At 46.7% G+C, this 26,088-nt stretch overlaps 1 protein-coding gene across 2 annotated transcripts in view; it reads right to left on the reverse strand.

The window, feature by feature from the left end:
* The window catches only part of sptbn1 (spectrin, beta, non-erythrocytic 1), an 85,349-nt gene that overhangs the window by 44,164 nt on the left and 15,097 nt on the right, over window positions 1–26,088 (reverse strand). The window contains exon 2 of one of the 2 annotated variants that reach the window (XM_083695352.1): window positions 16,190–16,411. In XM_083695352.1, coding sequence (XP_083551478.1) covers window positions 16,190–16,358 — 169 coding nt within the window. In that variant the 5' untranslated portion in view covers window positions 16,359–16,411. Of the gene's footprint in view, window positions 1–9,159; window positions 9,708–16,189; window positions 16,412–26,088 lie in introns of those variants that run through there. The other variant, XM_083695351.1, reaches the window with a different exon arrangement.

Consider the following 26,088-nt stretch of genomic DNA (forward strand, 5'->3'; position numbering starts at 1 on the left):
TGTGTGTATGTGTGTGTCCAGTCATACTTTATTATCACAGTCAGAGAGAGTTAAGAGAATAAGACAGCAACAGCTGTGGAGCCTCCTATGGGAAATATGATTCATATCAGGTTATTACTCAATTCTTACACTGGAATTCCTGTTAAAGAATGAGAAAATGGATATGGATATGGTGTGTGTGTGTGTGTGTGTGTGTGTGTGTGTGTGTGTGTGTGTGTGTGTGTGTGTGTGTGTGTGTGTGTGTGTGTTCTGTGAGTGAGTGAGTGAGTGAGTGAGTGAGTGAGTGAATGTGGTGAATGTGTGTGTGTGTGTGTGTGTGCGCGCCCCATGTGTTACTAATTATTTCAGAGATGACTGTTTACTCATTCAAAGAATACATTGCTACATGACTGGTTTAGAGCACTATTTGCTCAGATGTAGAGATGACTGTTCATTTTTGTGTGTATGGGGCTTTAGGTTTCCTCTAAAGCTGAGAGGACTTGGTAGGAGTTGGACAGAGAGAGCTCCTGATGCAGTATTTCAAAATGTTTAATCTAGATCAGAATGATCCGGATTCTTTTTTTGCTACCCAGGATCAGATCCATCTGGCAGATTTTGTGTAGCGTAGGAGAAATCAGCTAGCTCAATCTGATTCTGGATAGCAAAAAGGGAATCTGGATCATTCTGATCGAGATTAAACGTTTTTAAATACTGGGCCCTGGAGATGCACAGTTGAGGCCCTTGGCTCGTCAGTTAAGCCTGATGCAGCTAGCTAGTGAAATAGAGAGAACCCATGACACTGCTTGTAGGGAATGCATTCAATTCTCACTGCGACAATAAATATTACGACCAATGAATTTGTCGTAAACTTCAAGAGCCACCGGCAACTTATCGTAAACCTTCAAAAACAGAACAAACATATTTGAACAGCTACATAACCACTTTTTTCATGAACACGTTTTTCGTGTTTTCAGAAGCTGTGAAACACACCGGTCATGTGGAACTAGAGGCTGTTCAGGAAATATCTGAGCTGTTATTGTGTTTAATGACTGAGATATGTTTTAGAGAGAGGATGGCAGGGGGAGAGAGAGGGGAGAAGAGACATGGGGGAAGGAGGAGTGGGGGATGGAAGGTCAGAGAGAAAGCATAGAGGAGACATGGTAGAATCCTATGGAGTTCAGGAGGGAGGGAGGGAGGGAGGGAGAGCGAGAGGGGGAGGCACAGAGAAAACCACAGAGGAGTCATAGTAGAGTCATATGGAGAGCTGGAGGGAGGGAGGGAGTCATACAGTCATATAGGACGTGAAGGGGGGGGGCTTAGGGTGGAGGGAGGGAGAAAACAGGGAGGGAGTCATACAGTCATATAGGACATGAAGGTGGGGGGGGGCTTAGGGTGGAGGGAGGGAGGAAGTGGAGAGAGGGAGAGGGAGGGCAGGGGACTGAGAGGTGCAGGGGCGTCCCAGACCACATGCTAGTCATTCACCGTGTTGCTTTAGGGATGAAGCAGAAACTCTAAAACAAACACATTCACTACGAGGCTGGAGACTGAAGAATCACATCCTGAGCTCAAATTCTTTAGGAATGATCCAGAAGCTTTTAGTATTGATACAGATCTCTGATGAGATATTCTACACAATACAAGTCCTGCTCTAACATTGCCAACACCTTAGAGAAATGTTATTGACACAGTCCTACAGTTTCAGTGAATTAAGTGTCATCTCTTGGGCAAAGTGCCTGTTTTTATGTCCTCAGAATAGAATAAAAAAAAAAAAACAGACACAAAGATCACAGGAGTCTAAAGTTCACCTCATTTTCAAAGGCCAAGTGGTCACCTTTTATGATGATAAAACAAATCAGCAAATATACTGTACAATACTCTGCTTTAAACTTTCACTAACCCATTATCGTATACAGTTTTTCTAATTGTCAAATCAAATCAAGTCAAATCAGACAAAGAGTGTTCTGAATTTGGGGGACATTCTGACTGACCTAATGCTCCCTCAGGGAAGCCAAAGCACTGCAGACAGCAAGATAAACTCCCTCTCCTTATTCCAGCCAGTATGTAATTGTACGTAAGTAAGGTATGAAATGAAGTGTCTCATTGAGGAACCATGTGTTCCCTATGAAGGCCAGAGATGTGACATAAGGTGCTGTTCTAGGAGGGGTAGAACCCACAAGCCTGCAGATAGAACCCATTATAACAAACATCTGTCTTTAATAAGAGGGGAAGAGAGAGGGGGAAGGCGTGGTGAGATTCTGAAACTAGGGGCTTTCTCAACGCTGACACACACACACACATACACACACACATACACACACACATACACACACACACCACACACACCACATACACCACACACACCACACACACACACACACACCTACACACACACCACACACACACCACACACACCACACACACCACACACACCACACACACCACACACACACACACACACACACACACACACCGTGGCAGCATGCTCTGAGACAGACAGACAGGTCTGGTCTGCTTTAGCCCAGTCTAGTCTAGCTCGGCTCTGCTCTGCTCTGCTCTGTTCACTCTCTCATGACTGTTATGAGGACTAACACAAACAGGGCTTTGGGCCATTTTATCTGGATCGTATAACATATCCAAACACACGTTCGGGACTCTTCCGGCCCCCAAATCCCATGCTTCCATGCCTTTCGGCACACAGGAATGTGGGGCTCCAGCCCCCCAACCCACGCTAATACCGTGCTTTTCCAGCGGCGTTCCCTCCGTGCCAGGGCGGACCCCTACACACGGCTTAACACCAAGGATGCCGTGGTGTATACATGTGTGTAAACACATGAAACAACAACTGAATTGTGACATGTAAGGTATTCTGTACAGAGATCATTCTATTCATAAAATAAATTAGATTTACACACACTGTGGCATTCCCTGCCAGTGTGGATGCCTACACAGGGCCTGAGCCTACACAGACTCAACACACACTCCACAGCACCAGCAAATCGATGGTCCTCTCAACCAGACAGGCATTGAGTTGAGAAGGACATTCAGAGAAACAAAGCTCCACTCTGAAGCTCACTGAAGCTCCGTCAGGGTTAGCTGTGCTTTAGCCGACACCATGGAACCTCTCGCATATGTGCGTCTCTCACTGTGTTCGAGTGGAAGGTTTCTCCTTGACTAGCCAACCGTGGTGACCCAGCAGAGCTGCCCTGCCCACACAGTAATATTCCAGTTGATTGGTGGACCTGACCTTTGTTTTTCAAAGAGGAGCACCAACGACGGGGTGTGTTTGTTCCTCCACTGCCCTGTTAGCCAGTCAGCGAGGAACGTAGTGCTATGTGCGTTTGTGTGTCATACCGCATGTAGAGGTCGTACCGCATGTCAAATCAAAGTCAAATAAGGCTTATTTAACACGTCAAATAAGACATGCAACTTATATACTAGTTCTGGTCAATTAAATAATGTAATGTTTTCACCTATGATCTGAATAGTCGAGCGTCAATAGTGCAACTACTGACTAATAGCCAGCTAGTATTCTTGTGTCGAACACGGACGGCAGTTTTGAGAACTGTCACATTTCAGCTGGGACTCCCCACTGTCTATACTCATCCGTTCCAACACACACTCAGAGCCAAGCAGGCTATTCAACCACCAATTACATCAGACAGTACTGATACTGTACCATCTCACGCCGAGCCAACCAATGGGGCTGGCTCTTATTCATGCTGCCTGGGTTGCTTCCTCTCTGATGGCTGAATGAAAGAGCCTGCCTGTCATCACAGCATTCCCTGTCATAGACTCTCTCTTTCCTCATTCACAGGAGCCTGGGCCATACTGTGTGTGTGTGTGTGTGTGTGTGTGTGGTGTGTGTGTGTGTGTGTGTGTGTGTGTGTGTGTGTGTGTGTGTGTGTGTGTGTGTGTGTGTGTGTGTGTGTGCACGTGTGCACGTGTGTGTGTGTGTGTGCGTCTGTGTGTGTGTGTGTGTGTGTGTGCGTCTGTGTGTGTGTGTGTGTGTGTGTGTGTGTGTGTGCGCGTGTGTGCTCCCACGCATGTGCATGCATTAGCCAGTCGGTGTTGACTCTCTCCGGCCTCTTTTGTCAGGGGGAATCCGGTCGCCCCTGGTGGGTTTGGAGGGGGTTCCATACAGAGTAACTGAAGAGTCCTAGTCAAGAAGATATATCCCTCTGTGTCTGTCTCTGAATCTGTCACTGGCCTGGCCTACTGAGCCAGGAGCTCTCCAGTGGACTCTCTCTCTCTCTCTCTCTCCTGGGAGAGGGTGGCTGAGTGGGAGAGCTGGAGCCAGGAGAGGAACAGAGGGTCATTGAGACGGACGCATGGTGTTTGGCCGTAACTCTGCTTTCCCTCTCTCTCCCTGTCTCGCTCTCTCTCTGCTGGTGAAGCAGCTCCACAGACTGCTGCCACAGACTGAGTCCTGAGGCTGGATATCGGCTAGAGGACAACAACCACCAATGGCGGGACAGCATCCTGATACGACTGATTATTATTGTTTTAAAAGGTCAATGCAAACATAGACATAAACTGAGTTTCACCTCTATCCGACAATAGCGTGCTACAGTAACTACGGATACCGAGCATCCAATGGCGTACTGCACTGGTGCAGTTGGACTCTGCCCTCGTGTACCCTTCAGCCTGACATGCAAGCCATGGCATGACTGTTATCATACCAACAGTTACAGACAGGAGAGATAATACTGCATGTCCACAGGTGTCAAAGCAACAGCGTGTGTGTGTGTGTGTGTGTGTGTGTGTGTGTGTGTGTGTGTGTGTGTGTGTCAAGTATCTAAGCTACAGTCTGATAATAAGGCTTGGTGTGTGTCATCACATCTCCAGAGAACAATAGCAGTGAATCTCACAAGAGTTAACATCCTCCTGGAAACCCATGTTCTATGCACAAACACACACAAATAGTTTATTCTATTTATTATCTATGAAATTCTAAGACTTTTACAATCTACAAATAAAAAGAGAGAAAACACAGCTATCTATAATACAATGTATACTAAATGCAATATTATTCAAGGAATTCAAATTTAAATTTAGTTTTTGGAATCACTGATCTTAAGGAATCTTTACACAGCGGGCCTGTTGTAATCTATCTTTAAGAATGGCTTATAGTGAGCAGCTTACGCTCGAACTTATCTATGTACACTGTACCCTGGTTCAATACCACCACACTGCTCTGGCACAGCTGAACCCCCCCTCCCCCTCCCCCCCACACACACACACCCACACCCACACCCCTTTGATAGTGTTGCATGGTTTCATTCCTGACACCTGTCATGCCATGCTGTAGGGCCTGACTACATGCCTGTGGTGGCACTACCATTAACACATTAGTACCTGATAAACCTCACCTGAGGTGAACAGCTTACATGGTGTACAGCCAACCCCACTTCACTCCCATCACACCAGAGGCATTTCTATGCCTATATGCAATTCTCACTCACTATAACAGCAACATACTCGTATGGTGACTCCATGACGATACTCCACACACACCTGCCAATGAAAAGAACCGCCCTTCACTCACACACACACACGCACACACACACACACACACACACACACACACACACACACACACACACACACACACACACACACACAGAGAGCGTCTACCATATCCCCTGGTGCAAGTACTCTCACCGCCACAACTATGATGTCATATGATGGATGCGGGATAGAGAGATGAGGTAAGAGTTCAACGCTTGCATCACCACAGGGTTTTTAGTACCACATTGTTTTATTTGACCCCATAATAACCACGGCCCCTCCTCTCTCCACCATCACTCACTCTGTAGTGTGCCATTCACGGACTAGGAGCCCATTCGTTAATGACAGTGAGTGAAATAGGCTGGAGTCTTCCTGTGCTGCTACAAATCAATCACGAGGAGGAGAGTGGGCGGCGAGACACTCTCTCTTTCCTTCTCTCTCTTTCCTCCTCGCTCCCTTTCCCCCTCCCCCCCTCTCTCTCACCTTCAGCACAGCTCCAGGAAACTCTAGATTTACACTCTACCAAGCTCATGTTACATCATCCTCAGGGAACACAATGAACCTCTCATTCCACACACACCATTCTAGTGGAAAACACGAACAATATTCCACTATTTAATATATAGAAGCATTGATGCAAAAGCAACACACATTCTGAACCAGAGCTGACCCAACCAGCCTCCTTCCCTCTGCCAGTTGAAGTTACTGTGGCTAGCAGTTTAAATCAATGCCGCGCCAAGGAAAGAGTTTCCCAGTGTGTCATTGTTTGCCCTGTGCCGGGAATGCAGCGATGACTGGCATTTTAATAAAGATGCCAGCTTACTTCCTTATTCAGACCCATCCTCCACCTCTACACAGAGTCATTTATGGATATGTCTGGCTGACAGGACACAGGGATGGGCCAGGAGCTCTGGGGAGTGTGTGTGTGTGTGTGTGTGTGTGTGTGTGTGTGTATGGAGTGTGTGTGTGGAGTGTGTGTGTGTGTGTGTGTTTACTGTATTACCAACAGTGACAAAAAATACACTGATAAAAAAGAGGGGGGCACCTCTGGAATCGTTGGTAACACAGACGTCTGAGGCATTCCAGTGGCCTCCCTCCTGTCACTGTGACGCTAATGAAACTATGGCCATGTGTCACCCACAGGACCATGCATCATTCACTCATATGTCATCACAAACATATTTTATAATCCTCACTGGTGATTTCGTGAAGTAATCCATCTCCATCTCTGAAGTCATCTCTCATTCATTTCCAATGTGTCATATGCACATACTGTGTGTCATGTGTCAGTTGCGTGTGTGTGTGTGTACACGACCCCAGGCACTGTTACTTAGAGAGTCAGAGAACATTAAACAACCCAAGGCAGAGAGACTTGCACTGTGACTGCTTTGAGCACTTATACGAAGAGAAAGTCTTACTTGCGATGATTGTAATGTATAGTTGTTTGCTTGTGTGTGCGTGTGTGTGTGTGTGTGTGTGTGTGTGTGTCACGCTCTGCCCTGCAGATCTGCCCCCTGCTTAACCCTGAGCCACGTGTTTCTGTTCCTATGGTGAACTTCTGGTATTTCACAGTGTGTGTGTGTGTGTGTGTGTGTGTGTGTGTGCGCTCTGGTATTTCACAGTGTGTGTGTGTGTGTGTGTGTGTGTGTGTGTTTACTGTATTACCAACACTGATAAAAAAGAGGGGGGCACCTCTGGAATCGTTGGTAACACAGACGTCTGAGGCATTCCAGTGGCCTCCCTCCTGTCACTGTGACGCTAATGAAACTATGGCCATGTGTCACCCACAGGACCATGCATCATTCACTCATATGTCATCACAAACATATTTTATAATCCTCACTGGTGATTTAGTGAAGTACCTCCATCTCTGAAGTCATCTCTCATTCATTTTGTTGTTTACACGACTCCAGGCACTGTTACTTAGTAATGTATAGTTGTTTGCTTGTGTGTGTGTGTGTGTGTGTGTGTGTCACGCTCTGCCCAGCAGATCCTCCCTCTGCTTAACCCTGAGCCACGTGTTTCTGTTCCTATGGTGAACTTCTGGTATTTCACAGTGTGTGTGTGTGTGTGAGTGTGTGAGTGTGCGCTCTGGTATTTCACAGCTCTCAACCTCAACTTAACTCAACACAACAACCCCCACACAGGATGGTAGTCAACAACAGCAGTTTACCCTGAAGACACAACGGAAGGCTTTGAGTCAGTCACTGGAACAGCCTCTGATTTATCTGCAAAAGATACAGTAGGTGAACAAAATCATTGGTGTCCACCATGGTGGCCTTCAGAATGAAACAAATTCTCCTCCTGAGACACTCTAATGAAGAGGCCATCGACCCAAATATAAGAGTGTGTTAAAGCACTGTGTTTTTTGCTAAGTAAATAACACTGACTGTTCCTTTTTTTTTTTACTCGTTTTGCATCTGCAGCCTCCCCCATCAGGTGTGCAGATACTCCTTTGATGCTTTACACACACACATACACACACACACACACACACGCACACACACACACACACACACACACACACGTCTGCTAGCCTAGCAGGGTGATCGTGCCAGACTGCATGAGACAGTGGGGCTCAGATGCTGCCCCCTCTGTTCTGAGCATGCTCAGTGAGGCATGCTCATCAAAGCCCCCTTTCATCCTCTAATGTGCATGCATAACAAGGCAACATGAGAGTCCCCCTCAAACTGCTCCAAAACAACACACACTGTCTCCTCCTCATCTCACACACAAACACACGCACACACATTCTATCTCTCTCTAAAACAGCCTACCAAACAGCTCCACAACAACATGCCATCTCAATCTGTCCATCAGCATACGCTAAGTTCCAAGATCCAAACTACCACAGCATTAGAATGCATGGCCGGCACATCCATGGCATTGTTTCATTCTAAGTGGGATGCTACTAAAGTGTGTACACTGGAACAACAACCACACTGACTTCCTCCCAGAGCTCATTGCATGGGCTCCCCTCTCCACAATACCACTGCTTACAAAGCAAGATAAGAGAACCCCCCCAACCCCAACACCGGGACTCTCCCCTGCCATTGTTGTCTCTGGGCAGCCAATCAAATGGAGCCATGGTGTTTGGGGCTTCAGGGAGCAGAACAGGATTAGTGTTGGGGAGGGGATGGTCTGGTCTAAAAGACGTGTTTTAATGGCTTGTTTTTTTTTTTTACCTTTCGTCTCCCTAAAAGGTGTCTCTTTACGCTGTTACCCAGTCCCTCTCTCTCTCTCTTTCTCTCCCTCTTCTGCATTTCATCAATATTTCATAAGCTACTGGAGCCTGTCTGTCATTGCCTCTCTCCCTCTCCTACTCCTCCTGTTTCTCTCTCTCTCAGTAAATAAGAGGATGCTGTGAGCGGACCCCCTCCTATCACAATGCAACACAAAGAGAGGAAAACCCCTCTATCCCAGGGCATCCTCATATTTACAGCTCCTAGCCCCCCCCCCCACCCCATCCACACACACACGCGCGTGCGCATACAAACACACACCATCAGATGTCTTTGTAAGCATGGAGACCCCTCCTAATGCTATCAACCCTTCTATCTCTGTGCCTGCTAGCATTAGCGTGCATAGCAACGCTAGTAAACAAAGCCCTCACCGCTGCTGCTGCCTTCCTTCTCTCCCTGCCTGCCTGGCTGCCTGCCGGGTTCTTCTTACCTTGCAGCTGCTTAAAGCGGCCCTCCAGCTGGTTGTAGTTGAAGGCAGCCTGAGAGAAGCCCGGAGAAGGGCCAGGGCTTGGGCCAGGACTGGGGCCGGGGCTGTGGGACATGGAGAGCTCAGGGCCTGAGGACGGGGACAGGGGTCCCGGAGAGAGAGGGCCAGGGGAGAGGGGACCAGGCATGCTGGTAGCCCTCTGTAGCTCCATCAGTGCAATAGAAAATAAAGGGTGAGGGGGCAGGAAGGGTGAGGAGGGGGTGAAGATGTTCCCCTCTCCTAAAGCAACGTCCGTTTGTCCCCTGAGAGGTGAGTGGGGGTAGGGCTGTCCACTCCTTAGTGCGTGTTCCTCCTGCTGCAGTTAGTAGTTAATAGTCAACCTAAGGAAACGCTTGCTCAGCACCACACCATGCTCCTCTCAGTCGTCTGGTAGTCTGTCTATTTTCCTCTCCTCTTTCTCTCTATCCCCCCATCCTCACACACATGCTGACGCTCCAACAATGAAGAAAGAGAAAGTGATCCGTTTCAATGCAATGTGGGGAAAACCACGGTGTGAGAGAGAGCGGGAGGGAGTGACTGAGAGAGGGAGGGAGGGAGTGAGAGAATGAAAGCACGCTGGACTCTGTCCTCCTGCACTGAGCAGCTCTCTGCTCAAACACTGCACACCTTTCACAACCTCCAGGGGAGGGGCCAGCAGCCTGGAATTCACTCAGCCAGCCACTCACAGCCCTGGAGTTCCACTGTGATGTCACAGCATCATTACCATATGGGGACGTGGGAGGGACAGAGGAGGGTAGGGGAGGGGGTTTGGAGTGGTGGGCCGTACCAAATCAAAAGAGGGAGCGGGGTAGACTTGGCCATGACCTTCCTCATTTCCAAACACATTTGTTATATTGAAGACAAAAACATCCCCCTGATATTTCACTGAGGCGTAGATAGAGCCATGTACTGGAAACCAACTTCCTGTCTGTGTCCTGCCAGCACGTCCTGTTTGAGTTCATCCCCCCCTTCCCCTGCTCTCTCCGCTTCACATGAATGTGTGGGCCTCTCAAAAATGCACTGGCTTTTGAACAGGCAGACAAAGCCGGAAGAATTAGGATCGCTCAGAGAGAGAGAGCTCTCTGTAATCAAACCCTAGACAGTCAACCCAAAGACTACACAGGCTTCTCTCCTCTCTTATCCTCCCTCTCTCCTCCTTTCTACTCTCCCTCCTTCCCTTCTTCCTCTCCTCTTCATTGTTTAGCCATGAGGAAACTACCAAACACTTGACATGACCACAGAGCATTATAAACCTTTTACTTCAGAAGAAAACAATATTATAATAACATAGAGCATGTCCCTTTTCTCTGCTTTTCCTCTGATAGAATCCTACTCTTGCGTCCTTATCCCTGTAAATGAGAGTAGAATACATCTGGCTACAGACTGGGCAAACAGCACAACACCCAAACCCATCTGAAGCCCCTTTAGGAAGCCCCCCGCTCTAACAATATTTCATAGCTGGGTTTTTCTCAGATTCCATACATTTCATGGTGTGGGATTTCTGCCCTAGCTTTAGATGGAAGGCATGGCTTTGGGAGGATAAAAGGTTTGTGCTCTCCAGTGCTGGGGTGAATTCCCTCTGGCCAGACCATTACTCCTGGCTATGTATTTATACTGTAACGTATCTAAATATGCTGTGTGTTTTCACTGGGCAGCCAGTCTAACGCGATTACACACATACACACACAGACACACACAGACACACACAGACACACTGGAAACAGTTCCAGGTTTGTGCAGGCCAGGGCAAGGGAGGCACTTCCAGATGAGGCTTATGCACGCACACACAATTTTCCAACATTCCCATTTTGTGTGTGTGTGTGTGTGTGTTGTGCTGACCCATTAAGGTGTGAGACAGAGATTTACACATCAGGGGGACAGGTCTAGTGGGCTGAGGTATCTAACACCTCAGTCTGAATGAGCTATCCCTGGAGTTCATACAGTCCACCCTGTACGACACAGGGGCTTCTCACTTCCACAAGCTGTAGAGAATATGACAGGCTATAAAAGCTACAGGCTTTCCCACTGTTAGCTCTTCTTTCTATCAATCACGCTCTATACTGGTGGAGGTAGAAATCGGTGGACGGTCTCATTGTAATGCATGGAATGGAATCAGGAATGGTATCAAAGATTTCTTCCTCCACCAGCCTCCCCTGCTCTCAATGTCCCCATGACAACGCTAGCACTAACACAGGACTACAGTATCAGTAAATAGACCAAATGAAACACTCCTGGATACGGGCAGCCCAAATTTCTTCTGTGGTCGTAGCAGTAATCACATGGCCTTCTCGTGGATCCCCCCCACCCCCCCAAGGGCAACTCTGTTCCTCCTCAAACACACCATTCATCCAGTTCAACAACAGCAGCCCTCTCCTCTCCTCTCTCCACCACAGTCCTCCTCTCATTGACACTACAGGCCTGGTTTCCCACACTCAGATGAAGCTAACTACTGTGTGTGTGGGACTTGCCTCCAGTGTGTAATGACATGGTGATTGGTATAACTGGGCTAAGGACCATGTTCAATAGAAGATCAATGGAAGATCTATTGATCATTATGTGTTCAGTCCCAGGGTATGGTTAATCTGCAATAGGTCAAGGGTACTCTATTCATTATCTGCAACACAATATATGATCTATGTATTTTATCAGTCTGGAAGTAGGCCTAATGTGGGTCCAAAACATATATATTCAGTCAAACGCCAAATTGTATACTCCCAAAATGTCCCTCAAAGATATTATGTATGCTTTCAACAAAGAATGCTCTTCTTTTTTTTTGGGGGGGGGAGTAGATCAGAATGCTCTGTTTTTCTTCCCCACTGTTTTCTCTGGGGTATGGATGGGGGAGGAAGGGAGGGAGGGAGTCCATATGGTCATGAGCCTGCAGGAGAGGGATCCAGGGAAATATCACTTCACAGTCCCTCTCTCTCTCCCTCTCTCTCCCTCTCTGGCGTTAGCTACACCCAGTAGAGCTGTGGAGCAGTAACATACTGGGTAAACAATACTGTACAATAGGCTGCCACTAACTCACTATGCATCATTCAAACTGCTCCAGTTTACCATCAATAAAAGTCACTAACAAAACTAATCAAAAACATGTGTTACTATAAGAGTAAAATAAGAGTCATTATGAAGCCAATCGAAAGGCTTGGCTGCGCCTTGTGCCGTACCGCAGCGCGGCTGTGGTAAAACCACGGTTTAATTAGCACACCTGGCCAGGGGAGAGAGCTCGGGGTGATGCGTTCAGAACACAAACTTGTAAAGCCAACATGGGACATTTCACATCAGCCCTCCACCTCACCCAGTCAAATGACAATGAAATTCTTATGAGTTCAGATTCTGTCATAGTGACAGATAGACATCTGAGAGAGAGGGAGAGAGAGAGGCAGAGAGAGAGAGAGGGAGGCAGAGAGAGAGAGAGAGAGAGAGGCAGAGAGAGAGAGAGAGAGGCAGAGAGTCCCCACTTTCTCTTTCTCCCATATACTAAACTGCTCCCCCCTCAGACCTGGGGGGTCGGTCTGTCTGTCTGTGGCTTCCTGTCTTGAAGTGAAGATAGAGGAATTCCAGGAATGTTGGGGGGGTCGATGTGCCGCAGCAGCAGCATAAAGATCCTTTGAGACGCAAGGCTGCTTTTAATTATTCACACTTTTGTCCAGGCTGGGCCTAACTGACGGCCTGCAGACTGGCCTTGCTGAGTGAGTGTGTGTGTGTGTGTGTGTGTGTGTGTGTGCGCGTGTGTGTGTATGTGTGTGTGTGTGTGTGTGTGTGCGTGTGTGTGAGTGTGTGTGCGTGTGAGTGTGTGTGCGTGTGCGTGTGTGTGTGTGTGTGAGTGCTCCGCCAGGCCATGCCAGTGACCTCACCGCTGGTTATTCCGTGCTCTTCCAGGGTCGGATTGAAAGGCTTTACCAGAAACACAGCAGGGACACTGCCATGGTTCACATGGGTCAATATACACACACAATGAGTGTCAAAACACACACTCACACACACACACACAAAGTGCACTCATGCACTCTCATCCATTGCAGTGGTGGTATGTACCAAGATTGTTCATGACAATGTTTACACCTACAGACATATACAGACCTATACAGCATGCACACGCACACAGTCTACAGTATGCACTGTACTAGGCAGGCAGCAGAGAGCTGTAAACAAATTCCTGACAAACTGACATTCACTTATATTATATTATATAACAATGGGACATTCTTTAGCATATTCTACTCAACTGGATTACGGACGGAGTCTCTCTCTCCCTCCCTCCTTCAGTTCAGTGTAAGAAGATATAGATCTGTTACCAAGGGGACCAGTGCAGTTAGGGCAGAGAGTGGTTTTAGATTTCCCTACCTATCATATGCACTCTATGTAGGTGAAACACACCTGGCTTAGCACACACTCTCCAGGATCACACTAGCCTCTGCCTCAGGAAGGGGCATCGCCTTTCACACGCACATGCACGCACACACGTGTGTGCGTGTATGCGTGCGTGTGTGTAATCACGTTAAGACCGGCTGCCCAGTGAAAACACACAGCATATTTAGATATGTTACAGTATAAATACATAGTCAGGAGTAATGGTCTGGCCAGAGGGAATTCACCCCAGCACTGGAGAGCACAAACCTTTTATCCTCCCAAAGCCACACACACACACAGAACCTACTCTACCATCCCCTCCAGTATGGTTTGCTGTCTGTTGCTTCCCTTGCCCTACAGGTAACCTTGATTAGGCTGAACTAATGGAGGACCCAGGGCACACATTTGGACAGAAAAAAACAATGACCTTTAAGAGCGCTTCCAATACCACCTTAGTGAGCAGGCCTACTCTCCGACCACGGCGAGGGTGGCGCACTGTGGAATAAACAATACTAGGACTGGCTATTTAGCCACACAGCTCTCTGTTCTTCATTCATCCCTCTACAACTTAAAAGTCAGAAAGGAATATTAAATATTGGATCCTATTTTCAAATCTTTTTGTCAGTTGGCCTTGTTGTTTCAACTGCAATCCTCTATACAGGTCTGTGCTGGGCTGACCTGGGCACTGCTGCCCTGGTTCCTGACTGTATCTGACTGATGATGATGACTGTATGCCTCTAGGGAAACAGCCATGTGTGAGTGATGTCACTATCATCCAGTGATGCCACAGGAGCAGAACGCCATCACCACCGCAACGCAAAACTCACATCTAAATGCTATGAGGGAGGGAGGGAGGCAGACAGAGAGAGAGAGAGGGGGGGGTACATAGTTGGGTGGAGAGAGAGATGGGTTGCCAACCCCATTAAGCCAATATTTGATAGAGATTAATTACATGAATAGTTCAGTAATGATACCAGGGCAGCATGACCAAGAACAGTGGAAAGTAACACTATAACCTTAGACTGGCTTGCCAGATCTATGCAAAGAGACAACACAGACCTTAACTGCTCCCCTTTTTTTACAGGAATAGCACTAATACTAACAGCATACCTGACAAGTGGCTTAAAACAAATCATACTGTATAATAGTATGTTCTGAACACTTCCCCAGACAGTGAGTAGTAACGCTCTTTGATGAAGAGAACAGGAGGCTTTACAGTACAATAACAAGTTAACACTCATTATCATGAATGAGAGATGCTAACAGCTGAGCTGCCGGAGTGGCCACGTTGTGATGCTGTAGTGTTGGCTTTGGCGGGTACTCATCCATCCACCCCCTGCATATTTAACATGGAGGTGAATTATTTAGCTAAGTGGAACAGAAGCATATTAACCTAGCGATGGAGCCCAGGAACCAGGCAGCAGCAGCAGGTCGGCTACGATTACAGTTGGAGCACTGGGGCAATTGTTACTGGGAGACAGGGGGGGCATAGGCTAGAGTACAGACTCACAGACACAGGGGTTCTTAACTCTGGTATACAAGGGTTGCACAGTTTTGTTACTGCCCAGCACTAGCACACAGGGGCCATGCTACAGCTGCTGTTACTGGGAGGCGGGTGTGTGTGTGTGTGTGTGTGTGTGTGTATGTGTGTGTCCAACTAAAACATTGGCCTCTCCTGTTAAACTGGTCTTTACGGCATCACAGATTGCCTGCTTCATACCTACATTACAGTAATCCTCATTCTCTTCAATTAATTATTCTTCATTAGTGGCTATTCTATGATTCCCCCAATCCCTGTTAATCCTCAGAGAAGCACTTTAGGTGGGCCAATTTGAGTGGAAATACCACTAAACCCTAATGATCCTAATTAGCTAGTGGGAATACTGCATAATCCTGTGTAGCACAGTTTCTTAATCTGTGGTGTGTGTGTGTGTGTGTGTGTGTGTGTGTGTGGGGGGGGGGGGGGGGGGGGGCACTACATCAAATCAATCCCAATCAAACCCAATCTGGTGCTTGTGACACTTTAAGGCAGTCCTGCTTCTTGGAGATCTAGGCTGGGCAGGCTTTTGTTCGAGCCCTGCACTTGCACACATGATTAATCTAATCAAGGTCCTGATGAGCATCTCCTTCATAGAACCGGGTGTGTGTTTGATCTGGGCTGGAACAAAGGCCTGCACACCCTATAGATCTCTGGGAGCAAGCTGACCACTCCTGCTTTAACCCAGAGTTCTAATATACCACTGTGATTTAACCCATTCACACAATAGAGACTCTGGATGACAATTCACACTCTGGATGATGTGTCAGTTGGAGTCAATGCTGTCCCCTAGTATTTAGTATTTCAGTGAGTTGTCAGTAGGGTATGGGGCAGGCCAGGGTCCAGACAGTTCTGCGTGAGCCCCACAAGTTTCTATGGTTCCTACCTGTCTAAATCTGAGGTTCTATGGCTCTGTTGTTTAAGGTTCTAAAGTTCTAAGGATCTAAGATTCTGAAGATGTAAGATTCCAAGGTTCTAGAGTCCTATAGTTCTGAGGTTCTAAAGTGCTGTGGTTTAGAGGTTCCTACAGTACCTGCCTGTGAGTCTGAGGTTCTATGGTTCTGACGTTCCAAGGTCCTATGATTCTATTCTAAGGGTTCCTACCTGCGAGGGCTTTGATACGGGATCGTTCAAACAGCCTTGCGGAACTGTTCTCGTTGTCCCACTCGTTGTCGGCATCCCAGCGGTTGTTGACATCGCTGCTGCTGTACTGCTGCTGCTGCTGCTGCTGCTGGATCTCCATGTGGTCGTAATCGGCGGCTACTGACGTCATCCTGACCCTGGCACTGTCACACCCACACGCATCCGCCACTGCTCAACAACACCCTTGAGAGAGAGAGAGAGAGGAGGAGGAGGAGGAGGATGATGAGACACACTTAATCGATTTATTCATTCATTTATTAGAACCTTGTTCTATTAGGTAAGTTGACTAAAAGTTGAGTTGAGTACAAACAGATGTCATTTAGAGCAATAGCCAAGGGAAGGATTGCAGGGAAGGGGAGTAAGTCAATCACACTGCCTCTCCAACACCATAAGATTATGTGTAGTCTACATATAGATTCAATGACCAGTGCATGAGGTATCAGCAATTTGGAGTCCTAATAATACAGACACACGTGTTTGATACCATTGCTTATTCTATTCCATGCATTATAATAAGCCCGTCCTCCGATTTCTACCTACACCAGCCTCCCCTGGTTCTGCAAATATTGACTAAATGTTAAAGTCTCAAAGTCTTTGGCATATCTCAAAGTCAGTTCTTTCCTCCTACTGTCTTCAGACTCTACCTAACCCTGTTTATTTATAAAGCTTGTTCACAGCACCGCCTGCTGATCAGAAAATGTAACTACTCCCAGGCGCACTACAAAGGCTGCATTCTAGCATCATCTGATGGCAACAGAGAAAAGTGAGAGGCCACATTCAGCTCATTAAACCCACTGAATGCAGAGCTGGCTTAAAAACACACCTGTAAAACAGTAACAACATAAAAGTCTTACACAATATGACCAGCAGTATTTATTGAAGTTGGACCACCCATGACCACCCACACACAACCTTGTGTAAACTACTCATGAACAATGAATCAATCTCATGCACCCAAATGTACCATATCCTTGAATTAATATGCAGCCTGCCCCACTCCAAGCCTCACCACAAACACACACACGCACACACAGACACACACACACCGTCACTAGAAGTGGAGAAGTGTTTAACATCTCAGGAAGCCCATCAACATGATATACTGTAGCGATCCTGTAATCTAGAGCAAAACAAATACATTTATAAAAAATTTAAAAAAATAATAATAATAATAATTCTTCCTTCTTCTAGCATTGTGACTGACAATGGCCCCTGGTCCTAGCATAGATTTTTTTTGATGATGATGACTGATGTATATATATACATACACATTATATATATAATATAATTATATATAATATATATAACTGATGTATAGATGATTCACTTACTTTAGACAAATGTACTTTCTGTCGCTTGTAATGTCCTCTCGCTTTGGATAAAAGCATCTGCTAAATGTCAACAATGTAAATGTAAATTAGTAGAATGTGTATATAGGATACACACCCTATGTGTATTTCTGCAGCCCATCCATTGGCTGGCCTGCTCAGATAAGATCAGTGTGTTTCACTGGTTCAGGCCAGGGGCGGTGCGTCTGATGCCAGGGTAGGGGTGGTGTGTCTGATGAGCTCAGCAAACAGCAAATCCCTCCAGAGGAGAACTCTGAAACAGCAGCAGTCAGCAGTCGCTGCTGGACACAATGGTAGGCTACGCTGACCACTGTCCAAGGGCTGGGTCCCCCTTACTAAGGGCCAACAGAGACACAGTCAGAGAAAGACACACACATTCATACAGACACGCATGTAAGCAAGCACGCAGGCACACACACACACACACACACACAGGTTTAAGTTATGTTTTTGCCTTTTTACTGTCAATGTAATTATGTTAAATATGTTATGGTAGTTAGATATGTAGCCGCCCCATGTCACACTTCACCTTTTCCTGTTGGGAGGCGTAAGAGTGTGACAGAGAGGGCAGGTAAACACTCGGCTGTATGAAGCAGGGAAGAGATGGAGAGAGAAGCGCATTGTACTACCGCCACCCACCTCCGCACTCGACAACCAGTAAAACTGGAGCTTGTGTTGCTAGGCTAAAAATACGCTGCCTCCAGGACCGTGTGCGCGGCTGGAGTGGGCTAACAGAGTGTGCATCCATGTAGAAGAGATACTGCGACCACACACACACACACTCTCTCTTAAAGTGTGTCAGGACGAGGATTTAGGAAGGGAGGAGACTGCATGGTGATAACCCTCAGTGGCAAACTGAACGAAGATTAACAACAAGACTCTCTCTGAGAGACCGCTTCCAATGCCCCATAAACAATGCTGAACAGTACATGTCTCCAATTGCAGTACCCGACCCCACCACCAGGGGAGCCAGTATTGATAGCTCTATCAAACCATGACCGGGAAATCACTGGTGTGGAATAAAACAGTGTATGGATTTAAGCAGCCATTCATCCGTATAGGCAGGCAGCCAGCGATGTAGCTCTCCAACTCACGTCTTTGCTAGCTGGCATGAGAGCACGCGGGTGGGCGCTGTAGAGGTAATGGATTTGGCTCAGTCAGGGGCCGAACTGAGCAGGGCTGGATACACTAATCCTAAACCTACTACCCACAAAGGATCTGTACGACAACATTCAGTCCACTCTGATAGAGGGAGAGAGAGGGGGCGGGAGAGAGAGATGGTTTGAGTGAGTGAAGAGAAAGATGATTGGTTGCCGCTTTGTAGAACGGAGGTTAGATACTGATTCTTGATGTGCTGCGTGTGTGTGTCTGTGGAGGATGGATGGATGAGTCTTGGTCCAGTTATTTTTAGCTGTGTGGTGGCAGAGGGCGAGTACCTTAGACAAAGAGAGAGAGAGAGAGCAACAGATAGAGAGAGAGAAAGAGAGAGAGAGAGAGAGAATAAAGAAGGATGAGGTGGATGATGAGAGGAGAGGAAATGATCTGGGTGACGTGAGTACTCTGTAAATCAAGGTCTATAGACCATCAATCCATCTATGAATAACCTCCACTATGACTGGGCTACAGACGATGTATTCATTACTATACACACACACACACAAAGTAACCCCACACACCCACAAAGTAGCCCAACCACAGATACTGAATTCGTTGTATATTCATATACTGTCATGGCATGCATTATATACCATCTTCACTCAAACCACCATTTCATCAACAAGGATACTGAATAGCACCTCCCCTAAAATTACAAACAGGGCTGCTTAAGACTAGTCCTAGTAACTGACACACACACACACACACACACACACACACACGTCTGGTGCCAGGCTGCAGAGTGGCACATCAATAACTGCCAGGCCAACGTTGGGTAAATAACCCGACAAAGTGGAACATTAGCATATTATGTTTTCAGCTGCTGGGAGGACACTGGCAGCAATGAATTGCATAAAGTTTACATGAACTGAATGTTATTCATGACAGAGGTTAAAAAGAAAAGGCTACAGTTTCAAAACCATTTTGTCCAAGTTTGTGCCAAAGCTAATCTTGCCATGTCTTTAGTTACTGTACTTGATCTTCTTCTACACTTGCTTTCACTCCCTCCCTCCCTCCCTCCCTCCCTCTTTTAAGATTTGTAATTTCTCTCCCTCTCTTATACTCATATGCCCTTTCTTTCTTTTTGCTCTTTACTTTTTATTTCACTCCCTCTCTCCTACAAAGAATAATATCAATGACTGCGCTGAGTATACCCTTATCAATTTAGACTGAACAAAAAATGTCCATGGAAACCAAACACGCAGGATCCTTTGTGACAGAGTGAAATGGTACTGTGTCAGTGCTCCTTCAACAGGTCTGCCCAGCACAGTGTGTGTGTGCTCTCTTTCTCAACAGGCCTGCCAAGCACGGCACAAAGGCAATCTCATAAGGCTGACATCTCAAACATCATACAGTACCTACCCAGAGGCTGGGGAAGCAAGAAGAACAGATCACAGAGGAATTCACCATCATAAGAGTTGGAATAACAGTTTTGTAAATAGAAGACGCGTGTGTGATTTGTACAGCACTTTTATTCAATTAATTTGTGAAAGAGAACCGTTTAATGTCTCAACACAGCAAATAGCCCCCCCCCCCCCAGCAGGGCTTTGTATTGTAAAGATTTCACACTTTGAATCTCTCCCGTTAGCCCTCTCTGCTAATCCCAGGTGGGTGCTACCCCTCTCTCCAGTATTCCTGGTGCTTCAGAACAACCAGAATACATTATTCACAGCCCTGAGGGATCCAGCTTGATGGAGCAGTCACTACACCCACTCACACACTCCCACTCTCTGTACACTGGAGTAATACTGTTATAAGCATGCATGCACACACACACACACACACACTTGATTCACTGTGGTTATCACAGCTCTGCTTACCTCTTACACACACATTCACATTACTCTTACACACATCTCAACATCATGCATTCACTCACATACACCCACTTACTCAACACACACGTGCATGCACACACACAGAATGCACTGAACATTCAGTACAGCCTACGCACACTTTCTTTTTTTCTTTCTTTTACACATCACAAGATTCTGCGTAAAGGTTATTTCATCCTAAAAACTCAAATTCCTAGAGGAAACGCCCACACTGAAAAGGAAGTGAGAATGCATCCATCAGATGCTCATACAAATCTGATCACTAGTACTAAACCCCCACACACATACTACTGTTGTACTGTGTACACACACACACATACACACACCTCAGTACTTCTGGGGCTACAACTACCTCATCATTAATTCACTTCCTCTTCACACATATAGCTATGTGGGACACAGGAGCTATGTGGGACATCCGTGGCATGTGAGGTAGAGAGGACATGTGTGTCATGTCATCTCTGGTCCAACCAGACTTGTGACATTCTGACACGGAAGGGAAACTGTGGCAAGGGGGTTTTCTAAATGATACAGTTCACATTGTGTGGTTCTACAACCTCTGGGTCTCACTGGACGGCTCGGGAGTTTCGGCCGAGTTTGGTTGGAGAGAGGGCAGGGAAAAAAGAGAGTGAGTGAGTGAGAGAGTGAGAGAGAGAGAGAGAGAGAGAGAGAGAGAGAGAGAGAGAGAGAGAGAGAGAGAGAGAGAGAGAGAGAGAGAGAGACCCCTGCCAAGGTACACAAACAACACTTTGAAGTGAGCGAGATACAGCCTTTGACTGCTTCAGTGTTTCAACATTCTTAGCACTGCACAGACTCTCTTCACTTCATAGTATGACAAAACAAAGCCTGTGATAGTCTTGGCTCAACAGAGGAATGCCATTGCTTAAGTCACTCCGCCACATGTGGACTGACCATTCAGCCCTATAAGTGTTATAGGGCTCTTACACACACATTCACATTACTCTTACACACATCTCAACATCATACATACACTCACATACACCCACTCGCTCAACACACACACACACACACACACACACACACACACACACACACACACACACACACACACACCTTGGATAGATGAACAGACTGGATCAGTATTCAGCCATTTGTCCATCTGCAGACATTTCATGCATGTTGAGGAAGGCACATGCCAAAGCGAGGCTGTGCAATAAATCTGTTATGATTTGAAACGTGTCCAGTGCTGTCCATTTATAATTTCCAGCCATTTAAGTGGTTGAATACAGGACATCTCACACACCCATAGTGTAGTGTGTGTGTGTGTGTGGGTCAGAAAGGTATTGGTCCAAGCCAAATCCTCTCCACTCTGTCTAGGCTATAATCCGTTCTCCAGTTCTCCACATCTCAAATGTACAGTAATCCATTCCTGTAGTCTTCTAGGTTAGAGAGCCTCCCCTGAGGGGATAGACCCACTGTAGCCTGGCTTTGAGTTGGAGGAATCAGACCTATCCAAGGGGGTATAGACCACAATGATCTTCACTCCTGGTCCTGGAGAGCCGCAGCACTACAGGTTTTTGTAATCAAGGTTTTGAAGATTAGTTAATTAGTTCAATCAACACTAGGCTGGAACAACAACACAGACCCTCTCCAGCTCTCCAGGACCAGGCTTTGAAAAGTCCTATAATGTTATTTCATAATCATTTACAACCAATACGTGGATAGAAACAGGGCCTCCTCTGAGAGGATTCCAATATGGCCTAGCCTTGAGTTGAAAGAATTGAAACCCTATCCAGGTAGACAGTCCTAGGCTCTTGGACTTGATGATAATTCACAACCCATACAAGGAAAGACCACAACCATAGACATAGTCTAACCTGGTTGACTCTGTGGCCGTGATATCATGGGAGTCCACATCACAGAAGACCTGACCTGGACTACCCACATCAGCACACTGGTGGGAAAGGCAGCTGAGGAAATTTAAAGTCTCTCGGAGGATCCTTCAGTCCTTCTACTCTGGAGCTGTGGAGAGCATCCTGGCTGGTAACATCGCCGTCTGGTTCGGTAACAGCACGGCCCAGGACAGGCGAGCTCTGCAAAGGGTGGTACGCCTTGCAGAAAGGACCATGGGAGCTCCAACCCCCTCCTCTCCATATCCTGTACACCAGGAGGTGTAGGACCGGAGCCTGCAGGATAATGAAGGACCCTCACCACCCAAATAATGGACTGTTCCAGCTGCTGCGGTCAGGCAAACGCCTTCGCTGTCATGCAGCAAGAACAGAGAGACTAAGACTGAGTTTCTTCCCCCATGCCATCAGGATCATCAATGACGACCCCACCAGTGCCCCCCTCAAGTCACTCACATACTCACTGACATCATAACACATACGCACACACATAATTACCCATTGCAGACTCATCTCTCACTGTAATTAACTGTACTGACAACCTGTCAATGCCATTGTATATAGTCATTCCATTGTGTACATTGCTTACATTGCTGTTTATACTGCTGTTTATATTCTATTTATTTTAAATGTATTGTTTGCACTCCTCTGTGGCACTGTCACTTTTGCATTTCACTGCATACTTGTATGCACGTGACAAATAAAGAATCTTGAATCTTGAATCATGACCAATAGCCCCCTAGTGGCAAGGACTAGAACAGTCTAATCAACACTGAAGAGAAAAACATACCTCTCTGTAACTGGGACCTATAAAATGTCCCACATACGTATTCCTGGACTGGGTCACAAGATCTTTTGTTTCTGGGCGTCAGACATTCCATGCCGTTTATTAGGTTATCCAAGAATCTGACGGCTAATGACTTTAGTGGTTGCTATGTAATTCTGATACGAGGTCTAAAATACATAGCTAGCTGTGTCTCATAGCTGAATTCCTTAGTTAGCTCAGAGGCCTCTGCAGACACAATATCACAATTCACCCAGGAAATAACATTCATTTAGAGAGCTAGCTATAGGCAAATTAGAGACAGCAGTTTAGGAATGAGAGTTTAGGAATCTAAACATGTGTCAAAAACATTGCCTTATTCACATAAACTACCTGATAGTGGAGAGCTTAAACTGATAGTGGAGAGCTTAAACCAATTATTATCCAAGAAGAACTCTTCACTAGTAATACCCTTGTTTAAGAGATTAACAAAATAATTCTGCACAGGCATTATCTCTGCCACCACAACACTGCTTAGGCATTCTGCACAGGCATCGTCTCTGCCACCACAGACAATGATTAGGCATTCTGAACAGGCATTAGTCTGGGCTACTTGGCGGCCCAGTCCTTCAGTGACCCAGCATGGCTCTCCATGGTGATCATTCTCTTCTTCCCTCTCTGTTGGTGACAGGCCTGACATCAAGGTATTTTTGTGGCCCTGCAGACACTAACCAGGGACTGACTGGAAGGGGATCATCTCTGCGTGGCCATTCACTGGCCTGTGGCCTCTCTTCCATTCCCTTCTTTTCTCTTCATCCCTTCCGGACCCCCCTCTCTGCAATGTCATGTGCCGTGAGAGAATGTCACACACAGGCACTCGCGGGAGATAGTTAGGGAGAGAGAGAAGGATAGAGGAGGAGGGAGGGGAAACAAAGAGACAGGGAGGAAGGGGGGAGGTGACACGTGCATTTGGAAACTATGAGGTCACTCTTCATACATCTGAGAGGCAATGAGAGATAGAGCATGCACCATTTCAATAGTTCCACTTCCACAGACCATTCAGTCAAGAGTGCATTGTGCAGGATTGTCACTCATCTAAAGATGACATCATTTGGCTGCCAAACTCTGCTTCAGTGTTTGATCTCTCACACACACACACACACACACACACACACACACGCACTAAAGTCTCTCGGACAATAATCATAGAACCATTACACTGCACATTACATTACAACACACAATGTAACTCATCCAACCTCATAATCACTCCCTCTGCTAGTAAACATAAGTATGTAGAGGTTTTCCACCCCTCCTCTCTTCATACGAGGGTTCCACCAGATGAGAGCATGTGGCAGAGAGAGAGGGAGAGAGAGAGAGATAGAGAAAGAAAGAGAGAGAGAGAGGGAGAGAGAGATAGACAGAGAAAGAGAGAGAAAGAGAGAGAGAAAGAGACAGAGGGCCACTAAGGGACCACTAGAGTGGAACAGAGCTGGGGCCACACATCACCACCTCATTACCCGGATAATATGTGTATGTGTGTATGTGTGTGTGTGTGTGTGTGTGTGTGTGTGTGTGTGTGCGTCCATGTGTGTGGGCCCAGAGGAGCCTGGAAATGCAGTGTGTCTAACGATGCAGTGATGGATGATGGGATAGCTGTGATAAACCTACTCATGAGAGCTCTGTGGTATGCTAAATATGAGTGTGTGTGTGTGTGTGTGCCCTTGTGCATGTGTGCGTGTACACATGTGCCTCTGTGTATGCGTGCGTGTGCATGTGTGTATATTCGAATTGCTGGGCACTCTAACACTGGTGCCCAGATAGGTGTTCCCAGATACGGTGACGCCAGCAGTGTCCCAGAGCGGGGCGAAGCCTCTTAACGACGCCAGGCTGCTGTCCTAATGACCTTCACGTTGATCCTCACACAACAATGCCTCGACCAATCATATTAACACCCATAAGCGTGTTGATGTTAGTATGTTCATGTGTGCCAGATGTGTGTGTGCTAACACAGTGAGTATTCCGTCTCTTCCTTATTCACCCATGTGAATGTTCAGTTCAGACGCCACTAAGCTCTAATTGGTCAACAGCCCTGAGAACACTATAAATATTAGGCCTGCTCTGGCTCTTAGTGCACTACTACTGCGCATGAATTATTAATGAGGGCCTGAGTGGTGTGTGTGTGTGTGTGTGTGTGTGTCTGTGTGTGTGTGTGTGTGTGTGTGTGTGTCTTGTATGATCAATAGCAAGTAGAGCCACACACACAGTGAGGAAAGCCCTTCTCTGACCTCCCCTCCCCCAGCCTCAGCCCCAGTGACTAGCCCTGTAACACAGTAGGCTTTGTGCATGAGAATAGAGATGTCACACTATTGCATCAGCCACTGCCTTCAGACACACACACACACACAAATCTGCTGTGAAGGTGATAACTCATGGTGAAATAATACACCATTGCACATTGATAATTTGCTACCTCAGAGGAAGAGCAAATTCTCCCAGACGCTCGTTAATTTTATGCTGACTTAGAAGTTGAATCAAGGTGACTGTGGTGGCTTCAGTAAAATGTGTCACACACATAGTTTCCAACTAAACCTACTCAGGGGGGATAGTTTCCAACTAAACCTACTCAGGGGGGATAGTTTCCAACTAAACCTACTCAGGGGGGATAGTTTCCAACTAAACTTACTCAGGGGGGATAGTTTCCAACTAAACTTACTCAGGGGGGATAGTTTCCAACTAAACCTACTCAGGGGGGATAGTTTCCAACTAAACTTACTCAGGGGGGATAGTTTCCAACTAAACTTACTCAGGGGGGATAGTTTCGTAGCACTACGGCTGCCCCATTTTCTCTGTCTGAAAGGCAAGCTGCAGCTGAAGTGACAATGTGGGC

Source organism: Argentina silus (assembly GCF_951799395.1).
Source record: "Argentina silus genome assembly, chromosome: X".
Lineage (NCBI taxonomy): Eukaryota > Metazoa > Chordata > Actinopteri > Argentiniformes > Argentinidae > Argentina > Argentina silus.